This window comes from Lobosporangium transversale (genome assembly GCF_002105155.1).
Source record: "Lobosporangium transversale strain NRRL 3116 chromosome Unknown BCR41scaffold_36, whole genome shotgun sequence".
Taxonomy (NCBI): Eukaryota; Fungi; Mortierellomycota; class Mortierellomycetes; order Mortierellales; family Mortierellaceae; genus Lobosporangium; species Lobosporangium transversale.
The window spans coordinates 146,283-167,913 of NW_019029014.1; the positions used below are offsets into that span (position 1 = coordinate 146,283).

Below are 21,631 nucleotides of genomic sequence, written 5' to 3' on the forward strand. Positions count from 1 at the left end.
AAACGGTGAAGGTGAGAAGTAGGCTCGTCAACAGCCTGTGTGCCTTATATGCGTTGCACCAATGCTCACTGACAGGTTGAGTCCAAACTCGAGATATCAAAATAGCCTTCGTTGAATCCATGGGGAGGAAAGACACCAAGCCGGCAACAACAATAGGATATGATCAGTTGCATATTTCACAGTACACGTGTTACATGAAAATTTATACAGACATACTAACAGCTCTATGCCCCATGGTGTGGTGCCCGAGACAAACTTGCAGTTTTATTTTGATACAAATTTGGATAAATGCCCCATGGATGTGATGTGTGAACCCACATCCTATTCTCACTTCTGCTCCCTGGTTACTATTTGTCTGTCTAAAATTTTTCATGAGCTACTACAAACATGACTAGGTCGGGAAAGGCCTTCGTCTTGAAAAAGTTGTAAGTATTAGCTTGACAGTGCTTTCTTGACTAATCTCTTTATTTCTATGCTTGGTCTAGATGGTGTTTTTTTATGGGGAGGACTATTTAGACAACATATAGACCCCACATATCTTAATCATAATAAATTGGTTTGGTGGCATTGTTGTAAAAAATATCTTTGCTTAAGGGACAGAAAGATAGACACAATCAGGAAAAGGCAGGACAAAGAGTGTCAACAAGATTGACAAGAGAAAATAGAGTCAAATAACCTTGACTACAAACAGCGCCATAGAATGTCAAAAGAAAAGATGGGAGCTTTATAGGTGAGCTCACAAACTGAGTTACCGGAAGACAAATGCTTGTTGTGAAAAGGGGAAAAAGATAAATGGCAAGATGAACTGCGGGTGAAGAATAAGACATGTGGGGAAAACTGAAGACTTTATTAAGAAGGAAGTTTCTTTGGCTTTTATACTCGGTAGTTTCTAGGTGAGGCGGACCCGCCTATGACTACAAAGGGCTTTGCGCAAAGATTCCTTTAAGCTGGTTCGACAGATTAGTGGATACAAAATAAACTGAAGTTAATTTTAATGACCAGTCACACCACTTGCAATAACAAGCGAGTCAATTGGCTGCCAATACATTTAAGAGTATTCAAAAAATATAAGGGATCGCGACGGGCTGTATATTTTTCCACTAACATGACAATATGTAGAATGAAGCTAAATTGAGATCAGACCATACCAACACGTTTTTTTTGTCGTATACACATAGCAATGCTCAATATGGTGCTCAGTGTGCAGGCTAAAAATGAGATAAAAAGGGCCAGACGGAAACATCCGTGCCCTTTACATTCCTGTGGCTCTCCATCGACAACTGGTCGTGAAGCATCCATGACAATGCCAAACATAAGATTGAACAATATACCACCCAATGCTGATCCCCAAGAGAGCCATCCCCTGTATTCACATGAAGCCGCAACCAACGAAGTATATGATAAACGAGTCAGTATCATAGTTGTTCATTCGATTTCTGTAATATTTATACAGAGGCATGTAACTTACCAATTTTGCCCACAGACCTCAGTACCCCAGAGCTCTGCAACAATGGTGTTTGCGACTCCAAAGAACCCGCCATAGGCTAATCCTGCTAGGATTGAGCACAAATAAAACCAATTCAGCGATGCAAACATGCCTACGATTTGGGCTAGAGCCATTACGACTGTTGCTGCAGGTATGAAGTAGATACGATGGGCACCATAACGACGGATGGCAATATCAGATCCAAATACTGAAATCATGCGTCCTATATAGCTTGATATGCTAATCAGCGCAACGTTAGCAGCCCTTATGGACGCGATAGGGCTCTTGTCGTCCGCGATACGGGTATGAGAAGTTGGTGAAGGGTATGAGAGCTCGGATCTCGCTACAGCATCAACCATGGCAGTAATAGAGTAAATAATCATCAACCCAACTCCCGAAAAGAACATCTTCGTCGCAAAGAATGCCTGTGCATCTTTATCCAAGAAGAAATCCTTTCCACTGACAGCTATAACCTCATGTCGCCGAATATGGTTTGGTGAGCTATGAGCATTCGTGCTTATATCTTGAATTTGATCGTCCTGCAGCAATGGTGTCCGCTCATCCCTATTATGTCGGATCGGACCTGATTGCTGACTGTTATACGAGCTGCTCGTCTGTACGACTTCAACATCCTGGGTAAATTGCACATCTTGTCCTAAGTATATGGTCCGGGGTTCAGGCACAATTTTCAAACCGAAAGCTGCGAGGCCGTTAATAAGGCCTCCAGCAATACCAAGGAAGAATAGAAACCGAGCCACATCCAACTCCAATGTCTCTTGCCAGATGCTCAGCTGCTCCTTGATTTTGATCATGAAGAATTGCTGAGAGATCAAAGTGAGTATTGCTGCAGACAGACCAAATAGACTGGAAACAATGCCTATCGAGCAGTTATTAGGGATGAGCGGATGAGAATGGATTGTGTGACAAAGTAACATAAGTTCTTAGATTGCTAGAAGACATGTATGCGGATGGGCGTTGACAAACCAATGGCTATTCCGCGAATTTGCTTAGAATTCTTGGCTACAGCCGTATACGCTGCCATGTAGCTGGCGCTACAGCCTGCTCCTACCAAGCCAAGACATAGTGCCATGAGTAGGAAATGAGTGGGGGACTGACCCTGCTTGACTCTCTCGACACCAGTGGAGTAGCTTAGAGAGAGAAGACAGTATCCGAAAATAAATAGAAATCCGGCGATAAGAGAAGTCAAACGAGGACCAACTCGATCCGCCATGAAGCCACAGATAGGTCCCACACCATACATGCCAGCTTCACCAAGCGCAATGGTAGTGCTAATTTGGACTTGTGTATAGCCGAGGTGATGTGTGAAGTAGAATGAATAGAGCCCAAATAGAAAAACTGAGCCGGCGGCCAACATGTTGAGGCATGCGCAGATGAAGGCCACTGCTTGGAGGAAGGGTATGCAGGCAGCAGAGAGATTTGGGATAGTCATCCGGAAGGGAAATATGAGAATGTGGGGAAGAGGAAAAGGAAGGGAGAAATTGATTATTGCATATTGCTGCAATGGTCTATTTAAGGCTAGAGACCAAGATCAAGATAGAATCAACTCAGAAAACACATGGCGACAAGGATAAAAGGAGGGTGTGGCAAAGGAAGAAAGGAGGAGAATCAGAAACGAATGAAGCCATGAAGAAGTAGCTCAGTTTTGAATGCTTTCACTATTAAACTATTGCATTATATGCAGTAATGATCTCTTAGATATTTTTGTACATGATTATATATATATATTATATGCTATCTAGAACAAAAAAATAAATTGCAAGCGTAGGTATTATGGGTAGTAAAGAGATCACTACGATAGTAATGATCATGTAGATGATGTGGTTGCCTTGGCTTTTTTCATCAGCTCGGAAGAGCCTTGAAATAGATAACGCAAATCCTCCAGTCGTCGCTTCATCACCTCTTGTTTCGATAGCTTCTCTGCAAATGTCATCTCTGAGAGCTCCGTCTTGCGTTTCTGTAGTTCTAAAATGTTCTCTTCAATGGATCCCTATACCACGTGTATTATTAATATTAAATAGGGGAATAAATAAATATATAAAAAAAGGTAAGCAACTTGCTAATGCTCCGCTATGCTTGCATTGGTTTATTCACTTTACCTTGATAATAAATCGCACCACATCCACAGGCTTGGTCTGACCCAGTCGATGAATACGGTCGATAGCTTGACTTTCCACGGAAGGATTCCTAGTAGTGGCAGTACAAATCGTATCAAAACTCCACGTTAAAGAATGATTCAAACTGAAAGAGCCGTCTATATTATCCTGACCGATCATATTAAGTCAGCTTGCTTTCTTCCTTACCAATGAGGATCCATGAGGTATACACGTTGTGCTGATGTCAAATTCAGGCCAACCCCTCCTGCTTTAAGACTGATCAAAATTACGCTGACATCAGATCTTTCTTTGAAGCGCATCATTGCTGTTGTACGATCACTCCGCTGCATTGTTCCATCCAGACGCGTAAACTTGATTTTATTCTCGCGAAGACCATCCTATAGCAACAATCAATAGAGTATAGATAAACAGCGAATGAGTCAAATCAGTTGGTAACTGATCATTGCCATAGTCATAAAAGCTCATGAAAGAATATCAAAGCCTAGTCTCTATACCTCAATCAAATCCAACATGCTTGTCCACTGAGAGAACACAACACTCTTGACCATAGGCTCACCCGTTCTTTTCGCAATTTCGCCTGCTTGCGTCAAGTCATCCATTAAAGCCTTGACCTTAGTGCTGTGGATAAGCATGCCGTTCTCGTCTGTGCGCGTATGTGTTTGACGTCCTCCAATAGCTGTTGCAGCCACTTTGTCCTCGGTATCATCTTGGATCTGAATCAAGTCCACAGGCCGCAGTATAGTTGTGCACTGTGGACATGCGAATTCTGATTTGAGTTCTGAAGCCACGCTGACATTACTATTTCCTTTCTGAATAAGCATAAAGGCAATTGGATTGAGACGCTTGATACACTCGGGGCAATATATATGTTCACAACGGGTGACAATCGGTGTTAACGTCGATCCATTGAAGCATAGGTTACATTGGTCATTTCCAGAGTCTTGTAGCAATGTTAAAATAGCGGACGCTTTGGCTAGATTGAATTCCCCTGACATATCGAGATCATCGCCCATATCCTTGACAAGTGCATAGTGTGCGCAGATCTGGCGAAGTTTCAAGATGGCCTGAAGGATATGGGCGTAATTTTTCATAATCTTATTCTCCTGCACAATTTGGTCCACCGTTTGCTTAGCGTTGGACTCCATACGCTTGTACATTTGTTGTTCATTCAAGCTGAGCTCTAGTACACGCATATGATCAGTTCTCGGCGGAAGCTGCAATAATGGCTTGCCATTCACCATTTGTGTCTTGGTACGACGAAGTGTAATGACTTTCATTAGAGTTTGTAGTCTCGTAATGCCGATCGGATTCGCGGCTTTAATAGGTTTTGCGATATAGTGAGCCCAATGTATCTTCTCGTCAAAAGGCTGCATCCTGAGGAACTTGACAAGGGCATACAGATCATCCAGCTATCGAGCACACCAATGCAGGAATGAGTTTTCCCAAAAAAAAAAAAAAAAAAAAAAAAAGTCTGAAGGGATTTCAAAGTAATATAAATTCTTGGGAGGACTGTGCAGAAGCCCTACCTTATTTTGAATAGGAGTTCCACTCAAACACCAACGACGTTCGGCAGTGAGGGCACAGGCTGCTTTACTTTGGACCGTACTAACTTCCTTAATGATGTGAGCTTCATCTAAAACAACTCTGAACCAGTCAATATGTTGCAAGACGCTGGGAAATCTAGAAGGTCCAGCCTCAGTATCCCGCCCTTTGCATTCCTTCGAATACTCGGTGCCTAGTAGATTGTATGTTGTAATGACTACATCATGCTTTGCTAGATATCCAGGATCAGATACGCGCTGCCCTCCGTGATATACATATACTTGCAGCGAGCCATTACGGACGTGCGCCTCGAATTGTTCCTCCCAATTTTGGACCGTAGACAAGGGACAAATGATAAGTGTAGCATGCGATTTCGTCCTGAAGTTTGTTAACCGCTTTTTTAATACTGGTTTTTTAGGAGCTGTTGGCAGAAGAGGCCGAATAGTGGGCGATGGAGGAGAATCATATTCTGTCACTTGATCTCCAGAGTTCAAAAAATCCGGTGCTGTAGTTGCTGATGGCGGTAAGGATGGTCCTTTGTTAATCCTCGATTGTGCATACATACTCCGATTAAGTGTCGATATGATGAGGGCTATAACCGTGATAGTTTTTCCTAATCCCATCTAAAGGATATATAGTAAGATTTTTGTTTACGGTAGGATCACAAATAGATGAGTGGCGGATGTTTAATAGCGTGAATACAACCTGCGTTAGAGCCCTTTACACCTTTACAACAAGCTATGCATTTTGCAATGACTTACATCATCGGCCAAAATCCCTCCTCGCATACTAATCGGTTTCACGGTAGTCTCCTGACTTGTTACGACATTAAGGTATGTTGGATGACGATGGAGTTGTTGCCTGACACGCCAAAGAGATGTGAGCTTATTCTTCTCATTATCCGAGTAGTCTTCTTGTTTCTCACGTTCCAGAAGAAAGTAGAGGGCCTGTTTTTGATGACGATACATAGTCGTGGTCATTATCGAGGGTGACTCCACTTCTGGGAGATCAGTTGCGCTTCGAAGCCCTTTAAAGACGCCATCGATTTGATTTTTAATCTCTTCTGCAGTACGAACACCTGAACCATGGTACCCTGAATAGCCTGAATAACCTGAATAGCTGAATCCACTTGTAAATGTAGATGGCTTGGTGACCCCACGCCATTTATCGTATGGAGACAGAGTCTCTCCTGCGGCAGGTACCAGGGGATTGCAGTATCGTGTTCGATGATCAAAAGAAACTGGATCTTCTAAACTGACTTTTCCATAGAGTATCTTTGCCACTGCCATTTGGAATTCAGATCGACCGTAAAGGATAATGTTGATTGGGGCACTAACATTCTATCCAAAATTAATACAGAAAGTTTTAGATAAGTATATCCGAAAAGATAAATGATCTGCCTTTTTTTTTTGAACTTAAAAAAGGATTGTTCGACATACATTTTGCTTCTTCTGTCTAGGGACATATGCCTCCCACCAGATCATATTGGCATCTACTAGAGGTACAAGTGTCTCTGCAAGCTCAGATACAATATAGCCATACTAGAGAGAGTACAGTTAAAATGATGAGTGTGTTAGTCGAAAGCGGAATAAGTTTCCTCTTATCTAAATAAATAAATAAAAAGCTTACAAGCCCTGCTTCATGCTCCACGGCTAAACTGGCTTTGTTATTTGTGATGGAGCGCTTGATAATGACCCTATCTGATTTTCCTTCAATGTATTCAAGATGACGAGGATATAGCGTAACCACAAGTGATCGAATCATGCCAAAGCACATGTGCCTATTCTCCACGGCCGTAGTTCTGGACTCATCGATCATCACCTCATCATCTGAGATGACGGCTGGCTCCTCTTCAGTTAGATCGATCACCTTTTCAGCGACTTTTGGTGTAGATGAAGATGTTGAAATCATAAATGAGGTATTTGGGGCGATCGAACATGGTTGTTCAGGGATATTATGGGACTGGAAAGGCTGAGATTGTGACAAATGTTGTCTCTGTTGCTGAAGATGATTATAAACAAGACTGGCTGTACTTGATCTGGGATCCATGACTGTAGATTGTTGCTGTTGCTGCTGTCGTTCCTGCGATAAGGCTTTAATCCCTGAGGTATTTGTGTTGAGGTTGAAATGAAGAAAGTCGCTTGGGGTCATGAGCGGCGGCTTTCTGTCCTGAGACGAAGATCCACCATGAGTTTCTTTTCTAGATGTAGAAATGTTGGAGTAGCCCGCTAGACCAGAATTTATAAGATTTGCAACAGCTTCAAGTTTCGTTCGTTTAGTTTGATGGTCATCCTGATCAGTCTCCAGCAAATGAGCTTTTGGGTGTTTTTTTTTTCTTTCCAACACTGATTGTCCTTCTTTAACTGCTTCAAAGGGGCAAGTTGACATATTATGGTTTTTGCTGTCATTAGGATCCCGAGCATGATTAGTATCACTCACGTCGCCATTACTTTCCAAGTCACTGTCAGATTCTTCGTCATCGTCAAGCTGCGTGCTGCCAATCTTTTGGAAGAATCGTGAAGCAAATCCGAGGGCGTCTGTAAGCTGGGGTGAGTTCGCATTTCCGTTAGCCTCAGTCTTAGCTGAAGTGACGGATCCAAGAGCCCCATTGGTGCTGTTGCTTGTGTCCCTGGACATTTTTGCTTTCTAGTCTTTCTTTATCTGGTTTTCTGAGCAGCGCCTCTGCCCAGGATGGAAAATAAAGCGACAAGTATAGAGAGTGAAAGATGGTGACAAGGAAGGAGATTGCGATTAAAGGAGAAAGTCTGAGTATCTTAATATCTCGGTCGTATTTGTCCTCTGTATCAAAAGTCAAGTGTGCATTTAACAGTTATTATTACTAATACATCAGAGACACAAGAAGAATGAGTAGTTGTCAAGAGCAGCGAACAGAAACAGCACCATCCACTATAATAAAGAGTATGTGCCAATGGATGATTTGTCATAAAAGACAATAGGGAAACTTTGCCCTTTTCAGACAAAGCTGCGCGGTGGTGGCAGTGTCCAAAGCATCTTGCGTTTTACAGGCGTTTAATGGGTACATTGTTTTGCCACTAACATGTGGCTTTATATTTTAACTTATCAAAAGCCACACGAATAGCCCGCTTTCAATTGAGCATGGAATGGTGCTGTTTTACCTGTAATGATATGCAGTGTCATTGATATATTACTATTAATCAGAGACGCGACCATATTGTAGTTCGCTGTGACGAACACCTAATAAACTCCAGGTACTCTTCGTATGTAGAGAAGGATGAGGATTGCCGACTCTCCAAGCTAACAACATTGCTTGTATCTGCCTTCAAGATTGTAACTAGGGATACATCGCGATAGCATCGGGCGAATAACAGCATTAAAAGATAAAAGACGCCTCCCATAGCTCTCCTGCCTGCAAGCACTAAGCCGCACGCTGCGCCCACAACAGTTTTTCGATAATGATCATTACAAGCTTTTGGTATTCGAATTTTCGGCCGTAGCCTACATTCCATGGCAAAAAAATAAAAAATAAAAAAATAAAATAAAAAAATCTACTTGACTGTATACTTTTTCTGTCTGCCTTTCTGTCTACTTATTGTGCTGCAGCAAGACCTGCTTCGCCGTTAGAAGTAGTACACAAAGCAATTATCAACGCCATATGGTAGTCCTACTTTTCGTCCTCGCCTTTTGATCCATCCTTACTCTGACCCATCGCTCCAACTGCACCAGAGCTCATCACTTCGTCTTCATCCTCACGCACTTCGCCTTCCTCCATCTCCGTGTCTTCGTCCTCGTTTATGCCACTAGATCCTGTCTCAGAAGCCTGTGCTGTTCCAGATGAGCCTGCTCGAACACCTGCGCCTGCTGATAATGTGGTTTCTGCAGCGTCTGTTACTAAATCTCCTGAATTCGATGTTGAAGCTGCAATCGACGGTGTAGTCGTCTCACCTGCCTCTGCTATCGTTCCCCCTACAGAGCTTTCATGCCCATTGCTAGATTTCCTCATTAAAACAGATGCATTTTCCAAGGATTCTGATGACGACGTTGCATCTACTCCTTGACATTCGTCATTGGTTGCAGATGGATCCGCAACCTGCGCTGCCTCGGATAACGCATTAAGTGCGCTAGTCGACTGTAGTTCGCTTTCATGATGTCCTGGTGAAGTTGCTCGTGCCTGGCTGCCCGATACAATAGGCGTCGGCTGAGACGGGCTGTTCGGGCGCATGGGTGTTTCTCCACCCTGACTCTCACTAAGAATCTCTCGATCCATGTGCTCTTGTACTGGCGGTTGTTGGTGCTGATGCCCCTCCTGTTGCTGTTGCTGTTGCTGTTGCTGTTGCTGTTGCTGTTGCTTCGACAACGAAGTAGGGCGAGATGGCTGGTACTGTTCCCGTACATCCAACGATGATTGCTCTTCAAGGGACGATGGTGGACGTTGTGAATGTGGCGGATGTTGCGAATGCTGTGGGTGTTGCGAATGTTGTAAATGTTGTGGGTGCTGTTGCTCACGACCATGCTTGAGCTCGTCTTCACCCTCAAGCATTGGTTCACGACGACCTTCAGAGGACACCGGCTCTACCTCTTGCATATCATAATCTTCGTCTTGTGTGCGATGAGCACCATGACGATTTGGGCCTCCTTTACCACTGAGTGACACTAATGACGCGGCAATATCTTCCTGATCTTGATCCTCCACACGGTAACCGCCACCACTATTCTCCTGCGAATGCCAGTTTGACTGATTTCTGCCATCTTCTGGATAACTGCTAGTAGGTTCATATTCTCTGGGTCGAACTTGATGTTGATCCTCATAACCTCCGCCTTGCAACCTAGAATCTTTCATACCCGGATGCTCGGCGCCAGAACGGGGATAGGACGGGCTATGATGTTCACTTGCACGCTGATCTCTTCTATCTACGTCTGGACTATGAGGTTGAGGTTGGGGTTGCGACATATCATTCCGCCCTGGAAATGTTTCAGGACCAGCAGCATTTCGAGGAGCGCCTTGCCCACGGTCAGTCCCAGGTTGCAGACGGGACAAGTCTCGACCTTGATCGTCTGATGGGTGGCGTCCATGCGGACCAGGAGCCCAGCGCTCATCAGGACTGTGATGAGATGGCGGCATCTGTTGACTATAACCGGATCCTGTCATGGGTCCGCGGCGATCTTCTCGAGGGGGTGATGGGGCATGAGCATGAGGATCAGATGGATGATGACGTTGAGGATGTGGGACTCCATGACCTTCGTCCATGGGTCCAGGTCTTGAAAGGTCTCCCGAACGCTGACGATGATGGTGGTACGGCTGAGGCTGCTCAGGTTTTCCCCTAGCACTTGGGTCTTGTCGTTCATACCCTTGTGGAGGAGGGGGGCCATTATGCATCATGTTGTGGGTAGGTGGAGGTCCATGACTATAAGGGTATTGAGGCGCATAGTGAGGGTCATGGCCATGCCCGTTACCAGGATGGCTCATACCTGGAGAGCCGGATCGTGCATATCCTCCCGGACCTTCAGGTACAGGACTCTGAGGTAGTCCACGTGAAGGGCGAGTGTGTCCTGGACCAGAAGTGGGAGGTTGCTGAGGTAGTTCCTGCACGCGATCGCCGGATATCATTTGGGGCATAGCACCAACAGGTGTAGGCGGTCTTGGACCGCCATTGTTAATCCCTGGGATATGGGGTTGTCTGTCTTCACCCATATATCCTGGTGATCCCAAAGTTTGTCCGTTGCCATTACCTGGAAGAGGCAAGTCTCGTCCTGGATGTGAATGTTCCCCGTTCATGGCGGCGCTCTACAACGATTAAACAAAAAAAGACACGTATTCAAATTCATAAGGTTAACAGAGCACTCATCATCCATTCAATAGGGCTAAGATATTGATCACAGCCCTGGCTTCATACTAGAGGGGCTGGAGGTCCTTGATGGCGTCCTGTGTAACCTTGCATGCCGGTAGGCGGACCCTGAGGAGCCACCGTGGATCTCTGAATATGGTTTCATATTATCAGATCCATGCAAAACGAAAAAAAGGTGAAAGTCAGCTGCATAGCGCTTTATCTTTGTTTTGCTACGCCTGACAATACAGGTTATATAAAACGATCTGATAAGAATAGCAAAAGATTTGTGTAGTACATCGAGTAGCAAATGGAGGACAAGTCAAAAGGAAAGAAAACTAAATTAAAAAGTTACCTGACTAAACGAGTGCTGACCTCCAGGACCTCCCGAGGGAGGATAGGCGTTCGGATTCATCTCCTCGGGAAGAGGGGGAGGAGGTACGCCGCCTGGTGCACCATTGTTTTGACGCAAATATGCTAGACGCTGCTTAATGCGCTGGTTGTCTGGATCGAGATCAGAAGCGCGTTGATAAGCGTCGATCGCATCACTGACTTGATTATTGCATGACTCATATAGGGTACCAAGATCGTACCAGACCTCACTGATGTTGGGATTGATGCGAATAGCCTTGCTATAGGCATCAAGTGCATCTCTGTATTGGTTGATTTGGAAGTAAAGCAATCCAATGGAGCACCAAAATGTCGGATTTCGACTATCACGGTAAACAGCCTGCTGATAGGCCTCGTATGCCTTATTGTACTTTTGTTGAGCCATGTAACATCGGCCCATTAAATACCATGACTGAGCATCCGTGTTGTCACTCTCAATCGAGCGAGTTAAGAACCTGATAGCATGGTCCTGATTCATGAATGCCGCATTCGGTTGATGGTAAAGCCAGCCAAGCTGTTGCAGAACTTTAGCATGATTTGGATTCTCGGCTAAAACACGCTCATATGCCTCTTTGGCACTCGTATACTACAGTTATATTTGATGCAACACAATTTCATTTAATTCTGAAAACTGCAACAATCCGATATCCATCAAATCATTCCATGATTCTAGCCTGCCTACCTCCTTTTGTTGCTCGTGTACATGACCAATTTGGAACCAGATATCGGCCTCAGTCAAGGGACGCGGAGGCGTGCGTAAAATATAGCGGAAGCACTAATCCACGACACAAAATTTTAAGACGAATTGGTATTGTTGATAAGCTTCTCACTAAAACGCTCACATAAATGAGCCTATAATGTATTTGATCCATTACCTCTAAGCTTTGAGAATATTTCTGCTGACCCTTGTAGATGATGCCTAACCGGAAGTAGATCTCATTTGCCTTCTCATACTTGGGATCCATTCGCATCACCGCTGAAAAAGCTTCCTCGGCATGCTCCACTGATCCGTAACGGTCATAGAGAATACCAATACCATACCAAAGCTTAGAAACCTATTGAATTAGCGCGAAAAGAGGTACAAGCGGTAGTGGCTCAGTTATCCATAAATTCTTATCGTCATATCTCACATCAATCCTGGGATCATTATCGTTGTTATTATTGCTATTATTTTGCCAGTATTTCGTTTAGCGTCTTGAGATTGAGATAAGACGCACCTTTGGATTTGGCAGATGATGTAGAGCATTTTGATACGCGTTGTAAGCTTTCTGAAGCTCATCCATCATCAAGTAACAGTGTCCAAGTGAGCCCCAGACCTCGCCGCTTGCGTTATCAATTTCGAGGATTCTTTGAAAGTATTCAGCAGCCTAAATGAAAGGATAAAGTATAGGAAATTTGTATTTGAATATTAAAATGGGATGAGTCTAGGTGCATTCTAGATTTGCACACATCATAGTTGCTACATCATGTTGTTACCTTCGGAAAATTCTCGCGCGAGCGGAACAGCTCAGCAATCAGATTAAGTGCATTGACCGATTGATAGTTATGTCGAAGGGCTGATTCATATGCAGCCATCGCGCGATCGTACTCGCCCATCGACTCTGCAAGCGACCCGAGTTGAAGCCAGACTTGTTCATCAATAGCATCAAGACGTTGTGCAGGCGAGTTGACGATGGGTGTAGAGCCTGGAGCAGTAGGCACAAGGCCAGGGCCAGGACCGGGGCCAGGACCAGAACCCACATTGGATCCGGGTACCTGCCCTGGGGCGTTATTAACAGCCATGTGAGAATAGGAGTATGGGTTGAGAAAAGTGAATTAGGGATGGCGAAGTGAGATGTAGCTCAATACGCCCTAAAACAGGATCAAAGCAAGAGTCAGCTGCTTAGACAGACCAGTAATTGGGGTTAATATCGTAGAGATGGGAGATGATGGCGTGGATGTGTTTTTGGGAAGGAAAAGGCGATGATGACGAAAAGTCTTCATGAGGGCATTTGAGCCACACTCTTGATTGTCTGTTTGTCCTGTCCCTTGCACTTGCATGTCTGTGTTTGTTTGTGACCATCAAATTTGAGTCCTTTTTATTTTTTACACTAAATGGATCCGTTGATCAAACATTAATCCTGTAGATCCCCATGAGTGATGTGCGCAATTTACGAAGTCTTCTGGCACATTAAGTCGTCACAGATTCAACCTATCTCCGCCACCGCAACGTGCGTTTGAGATTCCTTACAACGCAATTTACGCGATCTTATAAAAGCACTTTGTGCGAGATTCTTGACCCACCCAAGTGGCAACGGAATCCACGACCCTCAAAGCCGTAAAAGATCAGCCAGACCATCGTTAATAATATTATTTTCGAACGGTCAGAGAATTGGGTGTCATGTCCGCGAGGACCATTGCCTTTGTGCAGGTCCGATGCAGTTCAGGACAATATTCTCTGGCACATGCCTTAAACAAATTTTGCTGAATTCACAAATGCATTAAAATCATGTATCTGTTTTTTTTTTCTTTTCAAATCCAAGCAGCAGTTACGGATATCTAATCTGTGTGTTTGCATTTATTCAATGGCAATCTACGAGAATATATATATATAAATCAATGTGTACACAAAGCATATAAAATAAGTGGAGCGTGGCTTTCAAACTCAGATTGCCATCGCTTCCAGCCCTTCTTTGTAACCTGTAAACAAATCAGGAAAGAAAACAGTCGTGCACCCATCAAACTGATTTGCTCGTTTGCTTCATTATGCTTCTCTTTTCCTTTTCGTTCAAGCTGTTTCCTCACCTCTAACAGCTCACATCGTCCCAAACTCTGCTTCACGCTCAAGCGCAAATTTATTAATTGTAGCAGCCCTTCCTTACAAGACTCATTCGATTTGTTATTCTGCGTGGATACCAATTGCACGCTGTTGCATTTCTCGTTTGCATATTCCCACGCTACGTTCAAAGCACGAATGTATCTCGACATCATTATCATAGCCACTATTTCCTTTTGTAATATTACGACACGCATACCTCCTACTCCCTCCACACTGCACTGACACCGTTGCGTCTGTTGATAGAAGATGCTCTTAGCTATATTGATTATTGTGGCGTCTGTCACCCTCTTCTTGTTACTCTTCATCTATCTCTTTCGAGTTTACAAGAGCCTCAAGGTACGGCATCAGAAACCAATCATATCTCCTGATGCTATCCCACCAGAGTTAGAACAGCATCATGAATTAGCCTTCGTCCTTGCTCATGGCGTTGAGGCCTACAACGAACAAAGACGAGAGAGACAACAACAACAGAGACAACAGAGACAACAAACTAGACCTCAGTCGGGAACAACAGGGGAGCATGATGATGACACTGCAAGCGCTCAGAGTAGCCAGCCCTCCATCACTCCACTTCCACCATACTCACCTACTCCTACCAATGGTGATATTGGTTATGGCTGGATAGCCACCAATCCTGGTCTCTTTGACACGCCAGTCCTGATAAGCGATCCATCGGCAATATCTGGGCCCATGCATCCCTTGGAAAACTCTCTTCCACCCATGTATATTTATCCGGCACCTAACACTCGGTCGTCTGCTCAGACTGCACTTCTGACCACAGATAACTCACCTTCCGTGACTGTAACAGCGCCATCTGCCTCCAGAAGCAACCCATATTGCCCCCAATCCAATCGACGAGAAACCCGGAGGCGGAGCGTCGCCAGTGGGATTCTTACTCGAAGAGGTAGAAGCCAGAGCAACCAAAGGTCCATGTCATTAACCTCGGTTGTGTCTGCACCCCTATCCGCAGCCAGCTTAACAATAGAAACACCTGACACAATGACAGCCACAGCTCTTTCGTTAGTGCCAACATCATCATCACCAATTCCCTCTCCCTCAGTTCAACATTCACCTAGAAACTCGGAAAATATTGCTTTATCTTTGTCTTACCGTGCACAGGCTGCACTAATAGCAGAAACATCACTATCTAGTGCAGTGAATGACCCTTCAACTACGCTTTCCTTAGAGACACCATCCATAGATACTTAAAGTTGTATATAAAGTGAGCAAAGTGACCAGCTATTCTATCAATAAAGCACAGTTCGCTCAAGGGATCTGCGGATGAATGATTTTGACGAGAAATGATCAAAAATGTACTGTGTGATATATTATTATTATTACTATTATTATTATTAAATATGGGTATTAACGTAGGAGCTCAAAAAGCTTAAGCGCACAAGAGCCGGCTTCCGCTACTGTTTCATCCCTTTCGTTCCCGTCCTCGCTGTGCCGTGATTCCAGCAACTTAACAGCCTCAGCCATAGCCATCCCTGCAAGAACAGCCTTCATCTCTCCATGCGATACTTTTTTGCCTTTACGGGACTTGTGCGCATGGTACTCTTTAACTGCCTCATATGCGGCTAGTTTAGTGAATATAACAAGAATGATGGTATGAATGATCAGTAATCTGTCGTTGTCTAGTGAGCATAATTGAAATGTTAAAAACAAGACAGAAAAAAGATTTTACTTTACCAGCAGCTGCAATAGCCTGCCGCCTCTTGGCTGCTGCCTTGCGATCATTTGGGTATCCACTTTTGCTGTGCATTATCAGAGCATCAGTGTCTAGCGACTTATGTTTCCACCATGTTTTCTGGTCATTTACATGAGCCGAAACTACACCGTCCTGCTTACATAGGCTTTGTATCTTTTCCTTCTTGTTCTTGGGTACATCAATAATTTCCCATTCACTATCCAGGTCCTCCTCAATTTGCTTCTCTGCTTTGGACCGCTTTGGGCACCAATCCCACCATAAACCGAAAAGTGTTCGACCCTCTGAATCACTGCTAATTTCACGGTGGTCTTCCTTAGTGTTATAGATAATCTGATGGGCTGCCTTCATCCCCTTTAGATCTACCTTTGGTACAAATTGTGTTTGATTTTGTTCTCTTTCTTGCTCTTGCCGTTGCCCTACATGGTATGGGAGGAAGTGAAGATGAAGAGCATGAAGATACTGCCTTAGTTGATGGCGATGGTGATGCTCACTGTGGTTTGGGTCATGGGAGGGCTGTGATCCATTGCTGTCTTCGTCCTCATTTTCATTGTCGCTTTGGGCTACAGAGATGGTGGATGCAGTAAAATCCATGATTCCACCTTTGAGCTGAGCATGTTTGCTAATGTTGCTGCCATCCTCCTCAAACTTTTCTTTACATCTGACAGCCATTCTCTTAAAATAGTTTTTTTTGTTTTGCAGTTCACTATCTTCTTCCTGGACGCCCAACCGCCTTAAAGCAGCTTCTGCAGGGACGTCGATCGAGACAATGTTTTGGTTAGCCTCTTCATTGGTGGTATGATTATGGGTCGCTGTAATACGCTGAATAATCTTGTCCCATATGGAATGGTCCACGTCTGTCTCTGTTTCTATTTCTGCTTGTAAAATCGCCAAATTGGCGGTTTTGACAACCCATCTTTCGTCTTTCGGAGGAACTGGTTGTAGGATAGAATAATGACAGTACAATATTAGTACCGTGGAAACCAATAGAAAGGGCTGAGAGTTGACTAAAAGTGATTTGACCACTATCTAACATTGAACTTCCGCTCTGCGCGATTAGGAATTAATGAATATACCTGGTGGTGGAGTTGTCCCACGTAAATGAATGGCTTCTTCGAATGAATGCCATGCTTGGCAGAATATATTTTCCTGATAATGAGGGGCACGGGTATCATTTGGTTGAGGAGTAAGGACTGTTGAAAGCATGGTGATGTGGTACTTTGGTAATTGTAACTTTTTTTTTTTTTTTTTTTTCCAAGAGAATGAAAGCTATTAAATAAGGAAATGTCCTGCTGCGGCCATTACGGTGGCAGTGCATACCAAATCCAAAAATAAAAAATGACGTTGTATTCCGGTTCAAAAAGGAATAGTCGGCTTTTTTCTAGAAATACTCATGACCGCTGACATATTATACCTTTCTACGCCAGATTTAAACATAAAAACCACATTGTTGAAAATAATTACTCGACGAAGGCATTGTGAAGAGATGGCGGGAGGCCTTTTCCTTCAATTTGCTCCAAATCACTATTCTGCCCTTCATATCTTTCTCCTATACATTTGCCGCTCCGGGCACTGTCAGGAATCATCTTATGCTTAGAGCAATCTCGTTTATTTCCCGCAACGCCTTGAACCCCTTTTAAAAAAATGATTCAGCTCAATAGAACAATTATCTCGTACCTTGATGTGTTGTGCAAAACAAAGATTCATGCCTAATAGTGACAGTAAGCTGCTCCAAATTAAGAGTGATCCAGTTTGCTTGCCGTATACTCTTCTGTAAAACGTCTTTTCTATCAATTCATTGGGGCTTGGTTTTTCAATAACTTGGTCGGTTGTGTCTTCAGCTACGTCCCGCACCAAAAGTCTTCCTTCTCACTCTTCGTAGTCTGTCTCATACTTCGCAATTTGAAGGCAGAATGCAGAGTGCTGCTTGTGATATAGCTTTACCAGCCTTTGCTAGGTTATTCTTGGGCAAGGTAACGCTAGCTCTGACGATATAAGCTTTACTAAAGTCAGTGCCTAACGTTTTAATATTATCTGTTTTAGAACCCTAAATGTCTTTAGCACCTTGACTGGTCTTTATATCATGTTTCGCGCCATCAATTGTGGATGCAGTTTGCATTTTAGAGTGATATCTCATACGAGCCGACGGAAAATAATTGACCTCCAAGTTTGCAGGAGACAAGGTGGAACTGAAACCAGAGGGTCAAGCTTGTCACTCTTTTTGGTTAGCCCTTTTCAATTATAAGAATTTTGTTAAGTAAACCATTTATATTTGAAAGAGTCTAGCCAAAAAGAGCGACAAGCTTGACCCTCTGACTGGAACTCGTTTGTCTTAATTGTGACATGTATATATCAGATATATGCTAACAGTGGTTAATATTGTGATAGGTGGTCATTTAAGAGACGATCGGCCCTGATTCACTTCACATGATCACTAAGATCACCCTGACTTTGCATCCGTAACTCATTTAGGAGTATTAGAAGAAGAAGAACTGACTAGCTTGGGGGCCTCAAGCTAACATTATGGAGCCAATGAAATACACGTTCGCATGATGGAAGACATAATGTCGAACACGAATGCTAATCATCTGAGTGCATATCTATTTGTGTTGTCACAGCGACAACAGTAACAGGAGAACATTATGACAGAAAAGGCAAAGCCGATTATTTACTTGTTTGCTCCCTTTATTTTATATTGCATTGAATACCCTTCCTTTCCATGGACTATCACTTGCTCTTGTTCATGCATATTTGTTTATGTTGTCTGTCTTGTGAATAACAGGGTCGAGACTAGTGCAGACAAGATACCATATCTCATGTTACACAAAGAGCTCAATACCATTTTGCGCCGTGGAACTCTTTTTCCTCTCTTCCAGTCTCTGTCCTTTGCAGGAGTGCTCTCACTACTTTTCTTGCCCATGTTGTATTCCTGACTGAGACGCTTTGCCTCATCTTTTTTTTTTTTATTACTTTCCTTTCTAATGCTTCGCCTTTTACCTGGTCCTTTTTTTTTTTTCCTCTCCGAATACGTATGCCAAAAAGCTTTTTAGATGTACCCATGCTATGTCATGGTAAGTTGATGTCATTATAGTGACCATCAATTGTTTGCCATTCATACACGCACACACCTGAATACTTTTTGAACACGATAATATTTGTCCTAGTATGCATCAGAGTATAGTTGCTTCTTCTGCCTCCAGGTCATTATTCCTATACTCCTTCGTAAGGTCAACCAATAGAACAATAACCACTGCTCATATTGTGTATCTCCATGACACATAACCTGAACTGCAAAACACCACAATGTCTTCTAATAGCCTGTCTTTGCATTTTCCCCTGTATTCTCCCCCCAACTAAAGCAACAAAAGTATTATATATAAACAACAGCAATACATAAATAAATAACAATGCTTAAGATGTAAAAAGATTTCATATCTTAAAAAATGAAGGGACAGATTCTCTTGAAATGAATACGCCATGATCTCGGCCTATACTCAACAATTCTACACATAAACAAACAAACATGGCGCAACATAAGCTCGGCCAACAGATGTCATTAAATATCAACCAGAGGCCCGAGATAACCTAGTCTAGACAGCTGTATCACGGACATCTTGTGAGAAGACGACTTACTACGAACATTCAGCAAGTAGTAAGTGTATACACATGTCTTATATACTACACTAATGTTGGAAAAAAGTAGACTGATAAGCTGTTGGAGAACTTCCATGCAGCCGCTGCATGTATATTCTCCAAACAGAACTCTTTTTTATGTGTTTTGTAGCGCCCAACCAGTCTTTTTTGTATCTTTATAGCATGCATAGTCTATGTCTGTCTTTTTTTCTTCTGTTAAAACGATATCATATCATTATTCAATAATAGTAATGAGTGGTAACATTACTGACTGATAATGCACTTGAACCAATCATAGGCTAGCTAACCTGTTAGCTTCTCATTGTTTTTTTGTTTTGTTTTTTGCTTCACATTATATATATATATATATATATATACATATGAATATTGTATATTTATACACTTTTTTTTTTTTTTTTTTTTTTTTCTTTCCTCTGTTTATTTAGAAGGGCTGACTCTCCATTGGTAAAAGATAAAAAGAAATTCAGGGTGATCGAGAGGTTGGCATGGATTATGCTTTATCTTGCTTTAGATACCCATGACTCTGGATGCAGGGCTTAATTAGTTTCATTAAATTAAACACAAGATATATGAATTGCAATACACGTAAAGGATTTCCAATAGTTCAGAGCAGAGCCAAGGTTGTATGGTTTAATTTATATATATATATAATATACTGTTTTTGTTATCGTTGCTGCTATTGTTGTTGTTGGTGGTGATGGTGGTGTTTTTATAGTTTTTTGCTTTCATTCCATACAACCCTTATTGAACTTTTCTGTGGTTGTTTAGATATGCGCCAAGAGTTAGAGTTAAAAAGGAGTCATTGTGGACCCAAGTCATGCCACTAAACAAACCTGCAAGGTTTATGCAAGGTACAAAATGAGGTTCAGAGCTTCTCAATTGCCTGTCGAGAGCAGCTGGGCGTGGAGCTGGACTGGTACAAATAAGAGCGATGATGGGTTATCTTTCGAGCCTCTTTAACCCTTGCCCATGGTTTGCTTTCCACCCCACAAAACTTTAACGGACACACAAAGAGCCTCGTTCTATTCCTCTCAAAGTTATCTCGAGTCAGACGATGACCTTGTGCAGCCTAAAGTTTTTTTGTGAGCCATTGAAGATGAACTAAAACGTGAAGATGACGAAAACAAGAAGGGATTTGACTTTTGCTGTGATATAAAGATTCTTTTTATTCTTTTAAAGATTCAAACAAATATGAAATATGTCGAATTAAAGATAATTCATTTCATCTAAGACTTCGTTTCTTTTGTAATGCACATGTTTTACAAATATCAATACTACACAATATATTATATTGATATTAATATATATTATAAATATATTTATTTACTATATATATATATATATTTCTACATGACCTCGTGGGTACCCGTCATCAAATTAAAAAAAAAAAAAAAAAAGTAAAAAAAAAAAAGCTATTATATATATATATATATATATATGATTCTATCTCTCGTAGAAATAGAGGAGAAACATGGTTTTATCTACTACGCATACACATGGCGTAGTCTATGCAAGATATGGATAGATGAAACAGTTCCAGATAGTACTACGAGTCAAAGAGAATGTGTGTGCTAGATCTAGTGACGCCGTCTTCTTGGTGCAACCTGCCGTATGCATGCTCTATCTTTTTCTTCCTGGAGTATGCCTTTAGATCGTATACAGGGCAGGAATGTCTTTTTAAGCAAGAGTGAAGTGAGAAGTCCAGTTAATACAGTGTTGGTCCCAGACTGGTCTACGCAGATTGATTGTCTACTAATTTTACTTTGTGAGATTAAAATTAATGCAAATTAAAACATGTCAATATTGAAATGTCGTCCCATTAGGCGGACACTCCCATGGACATTTCGAAGGATGATTGGTCAGAAATACGTTATCTTATCACCCAAAAAGGGTTTGTGTGACGCAAGTAATAAAAAGCATATTCATTCATTTCATACATCACGTTTTATAAGAGAGCAACTTGTCTCAAACTGTAATAAAGTGACCATTGTTCATCTAAGAAAGCGTAGCGTATGCGGGCAACCTCTTATGACTTTAAGGATGGAGACAAGTACGTAGGCCCTCAAATTTACAAAAAAAAAAGAAAAGGAAAGG

At 42.6% G+C, this 21,631-nt stretch overlaps 8 protein-coding genes across 8 annotated transcripts; 2 read left to right on the forward strand and 6 right to left on the reverse strand.

Moving 5' to 3' along the window:
• Nucleotides 1–318: 318 nt before the first annotated feature.
• BCR41DRAFT_359004 (hypothetical protein) lies at nucleotides 319–912 on the reverse strand. The gene has a single exon (XM_022025157.1). The coding sequence runs from the start codon at nucleotides 825–827 to the stop codon at nucleotides 615–617; it is 213 nt and encodes a 70-aa protein (XP_021878556.1). The 5' UTR covers nucleotides 828–912; the 3' UTR covers nucleotides 319–614.
• Nucleotides 913–1,464: 552 nt separating this feature from the next.
• On the reverse strand, nucleotides 1,465–2,952 carry BCR41DRAFT_410933 (major facilitator superfamily domain-containing protein; the record flags this gene model as incomplete). Its single annotated transcript, XM_022029440.1, has 2 exons — nucleotides 2,471–2,952; nucleotides 1,465–2,330 (listed from the first exon to the last, which is right to left on the reverse strand). Exons 1-2 carry the CDS (start codon nucleotides 2,934–2,936, stop codon nucleotides 1,465–1,467), a joined length of 1,332 nt encoding a protein of 443 aa, XP_021878557.1. The 5' UTR covers nucleotides 2,937–2,952.
• Nucleotides 2,953–3,278: 326 nt separating this feature from the next.
• On the reverse strand, nucleotides 3,279–6,820 carry BCR41DRAFT_142773 (SNF2 family N-terminal domain-domain-containing protein). The gene is made up of 8 exons (XM_022019546.1): nucleotides 6,793–6,820; nucleotides 6,603–6,704; nucleotides 5,925–6,495; nucleotides 5,148–5,786; nucleotides 4,116–5,030; nucleotides 3,808–3,998; nucleotides 3,604–3,691; nucleotides 3,279–3,494 (listed from the first exon to the last, which is right to left on the reverse strand). Exons 2-8 carry the CDS (start codon nucleotides 6,626–6,628, stop codon nucleotides 3,312–3,314), a joined length of 2,613 nt encoding a protein of 870 aa, XP_021878558.1. The 5' UTR covers nucleotides 6,629–6,704; nucleotides 6,793–6,820; the 3' UTR covers nucleotides 3,279–3,311.
• A 1,786-nt stretch (nucleotides 6,821–8,606) lies between these two features.
• BCR41DRAFT_142814 (hypothetical protein) lies at nucleotides 8,607–11,181 on the reverse strand. The gene has a single exon (XM_022019547.1). The coding sequence runs from the start codon at nucleotides 10,916–10,918 to the stop codon at nucleotides 8,807–8,809; it is 2,112 nt and encodes a 703-aa protein (XP_021878559.1). The 5' UTR covers nucleotides 10,919–11,181; the 3' UTR covers nucleotides 8,607–8,806.
• A 129-nt stretch (nucleotides 11,182–11,310) lies between these two features.
• On the reverse strand, nucleotides 11,311–13,139 carry BCR41DRAFT_378547 (hypothetical protein; the record flags this gene model as incomplete). The annotated part of the gene is made up of 5 exons (XM_022027165.1): nucleotides 11,311–11,943; nucleotides 12,040–12,132; nucleotides 12,233–12,412; nucleotides 12,575–12,724; nucleotides 12,834–13,139. The coding sequence occupies 5 exons, from the start codon at nucleotides 13,137–13,139 to the stop codon at nucleotides 11,311–11,313; spliced, it is 1,362 nt and encodes a 453-aa protein (XP_021878560.1).
• A 965-nt stretch (nucleotides 13,140–14,104) lies between these two features.
• On the forward strand, nucleotides 14,105–15,447 carry BCR41DRAFT_359007 (hypothetical protein). Its single transcript, XM_022025158.1, has one exon. It carries the CDS (start codon nucleotides 14,422–14,424, stop codon nucleotides 15,382–15,384), a length of 963 nt encoding a protein of 320 aa, XP_021878561.1. The 5' UTR covers nucleotides 14,105–14,421; the 3' UTR covers nucleotides 15,385–15,447.
• A 34-nt stretch (nucleotides 15,448–15,481) lies between these two features.
• Nucleotides 15,482–17,117, reverse strand: BCR41DRAFT_359008 (hypothetical protein). Its single transcript, XM_022025159.1, has 3 exons — nucleotides 16,960–17,117; nucleotides 15,868–16,818; nucleotides 15,482–15,755 (listed from the first exon to the last, which is right to left on the reverse strand). The coding sequence occupies exons 1-3, from the start codon at nucleotides 17,087–17,089 to the stop codon at nucleotides 15,541–15,543; spliced, it is 1,296 nt and encodes a 431-aa protein (XP_021878562.1). The 5' UTR covers nucleotides 17,090–17,117; the 3' UTR covers nucleotides 15,482–15,540.
• A 1,097-nt stretch (nucleotides 17,118–18,214) lies between these two features.
• BCR41DRAFT_359011 (hypothetical protein) lies at nucleotides 18,215–18,816 on the forward strand (the record flags this gene model as incomplete). The annotated part of the gene is made up of 1 exon (XM_022025160.1): nucleotides 18,215–18,816. The coding sequence occupies exon 1, from the start codon at nucleotides 18,526–18,528 to the stop codon at nucleotides 18,814–18,816; it is 291 nt and encodes a 96-aa protein (XP_021878563.1). The 5' UTR covers nucleotides 18,215–18,525.
• Between the last annotated feature and the right edge of the window lie 2,815 nt (nucleotides 18,817–21,631).

Coding starts and splice junctions, on each gene's coding strand:
- BCR41DRAFT_359004 (XM_022025157.1), bottom strand. CDS start 827: ATGTCTTATTCTTCACCCGCAGTTCATCTTGCCATTTATCTTTTTCCC.
- BCR41DRAFT_142773 (XM_022019546.1), bottom strand. CDS start 6,628: ATGTCCCTAGACAGAAGAAGCAAAAT. Junction 5,031..5,147: donor GAACTCCTATTCAAAATAAG/GTAGGGCTTCTG, acceptor TGTGCTCGATAG/CTGGATGATCTGTATGCCCT. Junction 3,692..3,807: donor TACCTCATGGATCCTCATTG/GTAAGGAAGAAA, acceptor TGCCACTACTAG/GAATCCTTCCGTGGAAAGTC.
- BCR41DRAFT_142814 (XM_022019547.1), bottom strand. CDS start 10,918: ATGAACGGGGAACATTCACATCCAGGACGAGACTTGCCTCTTCCAGGT.
- BCR41DRAFT_359007 (XM_022025158.1), top strand. CDS start 14,422: ATGCTCTTAGCTATATTGATTATTGTGGCGTCTGTCACCCTCTTCTTG.
- BCR41DRAFT_359008 (XM_022025159.1), bottom strand. CDS start 17,089: ATGCTTTCAACAGTCCTTACTCCTCAACCAAATGATACCCGTGCCCCT. Junction 16,819..16,959: donor TGGGACAACTCCACCACCAG/GTATATTCATTA, acceptor TCCTACAACCAG/TTCCTCCGAAAGACGAAAGA. Junction 15,756..15,867: donor GCAGGCTATTGCAGCTGCTG/GTAAAGTAAAAT, acceptor TCACTAAACTAG/CCGCATATGAGGCAGTTAAA.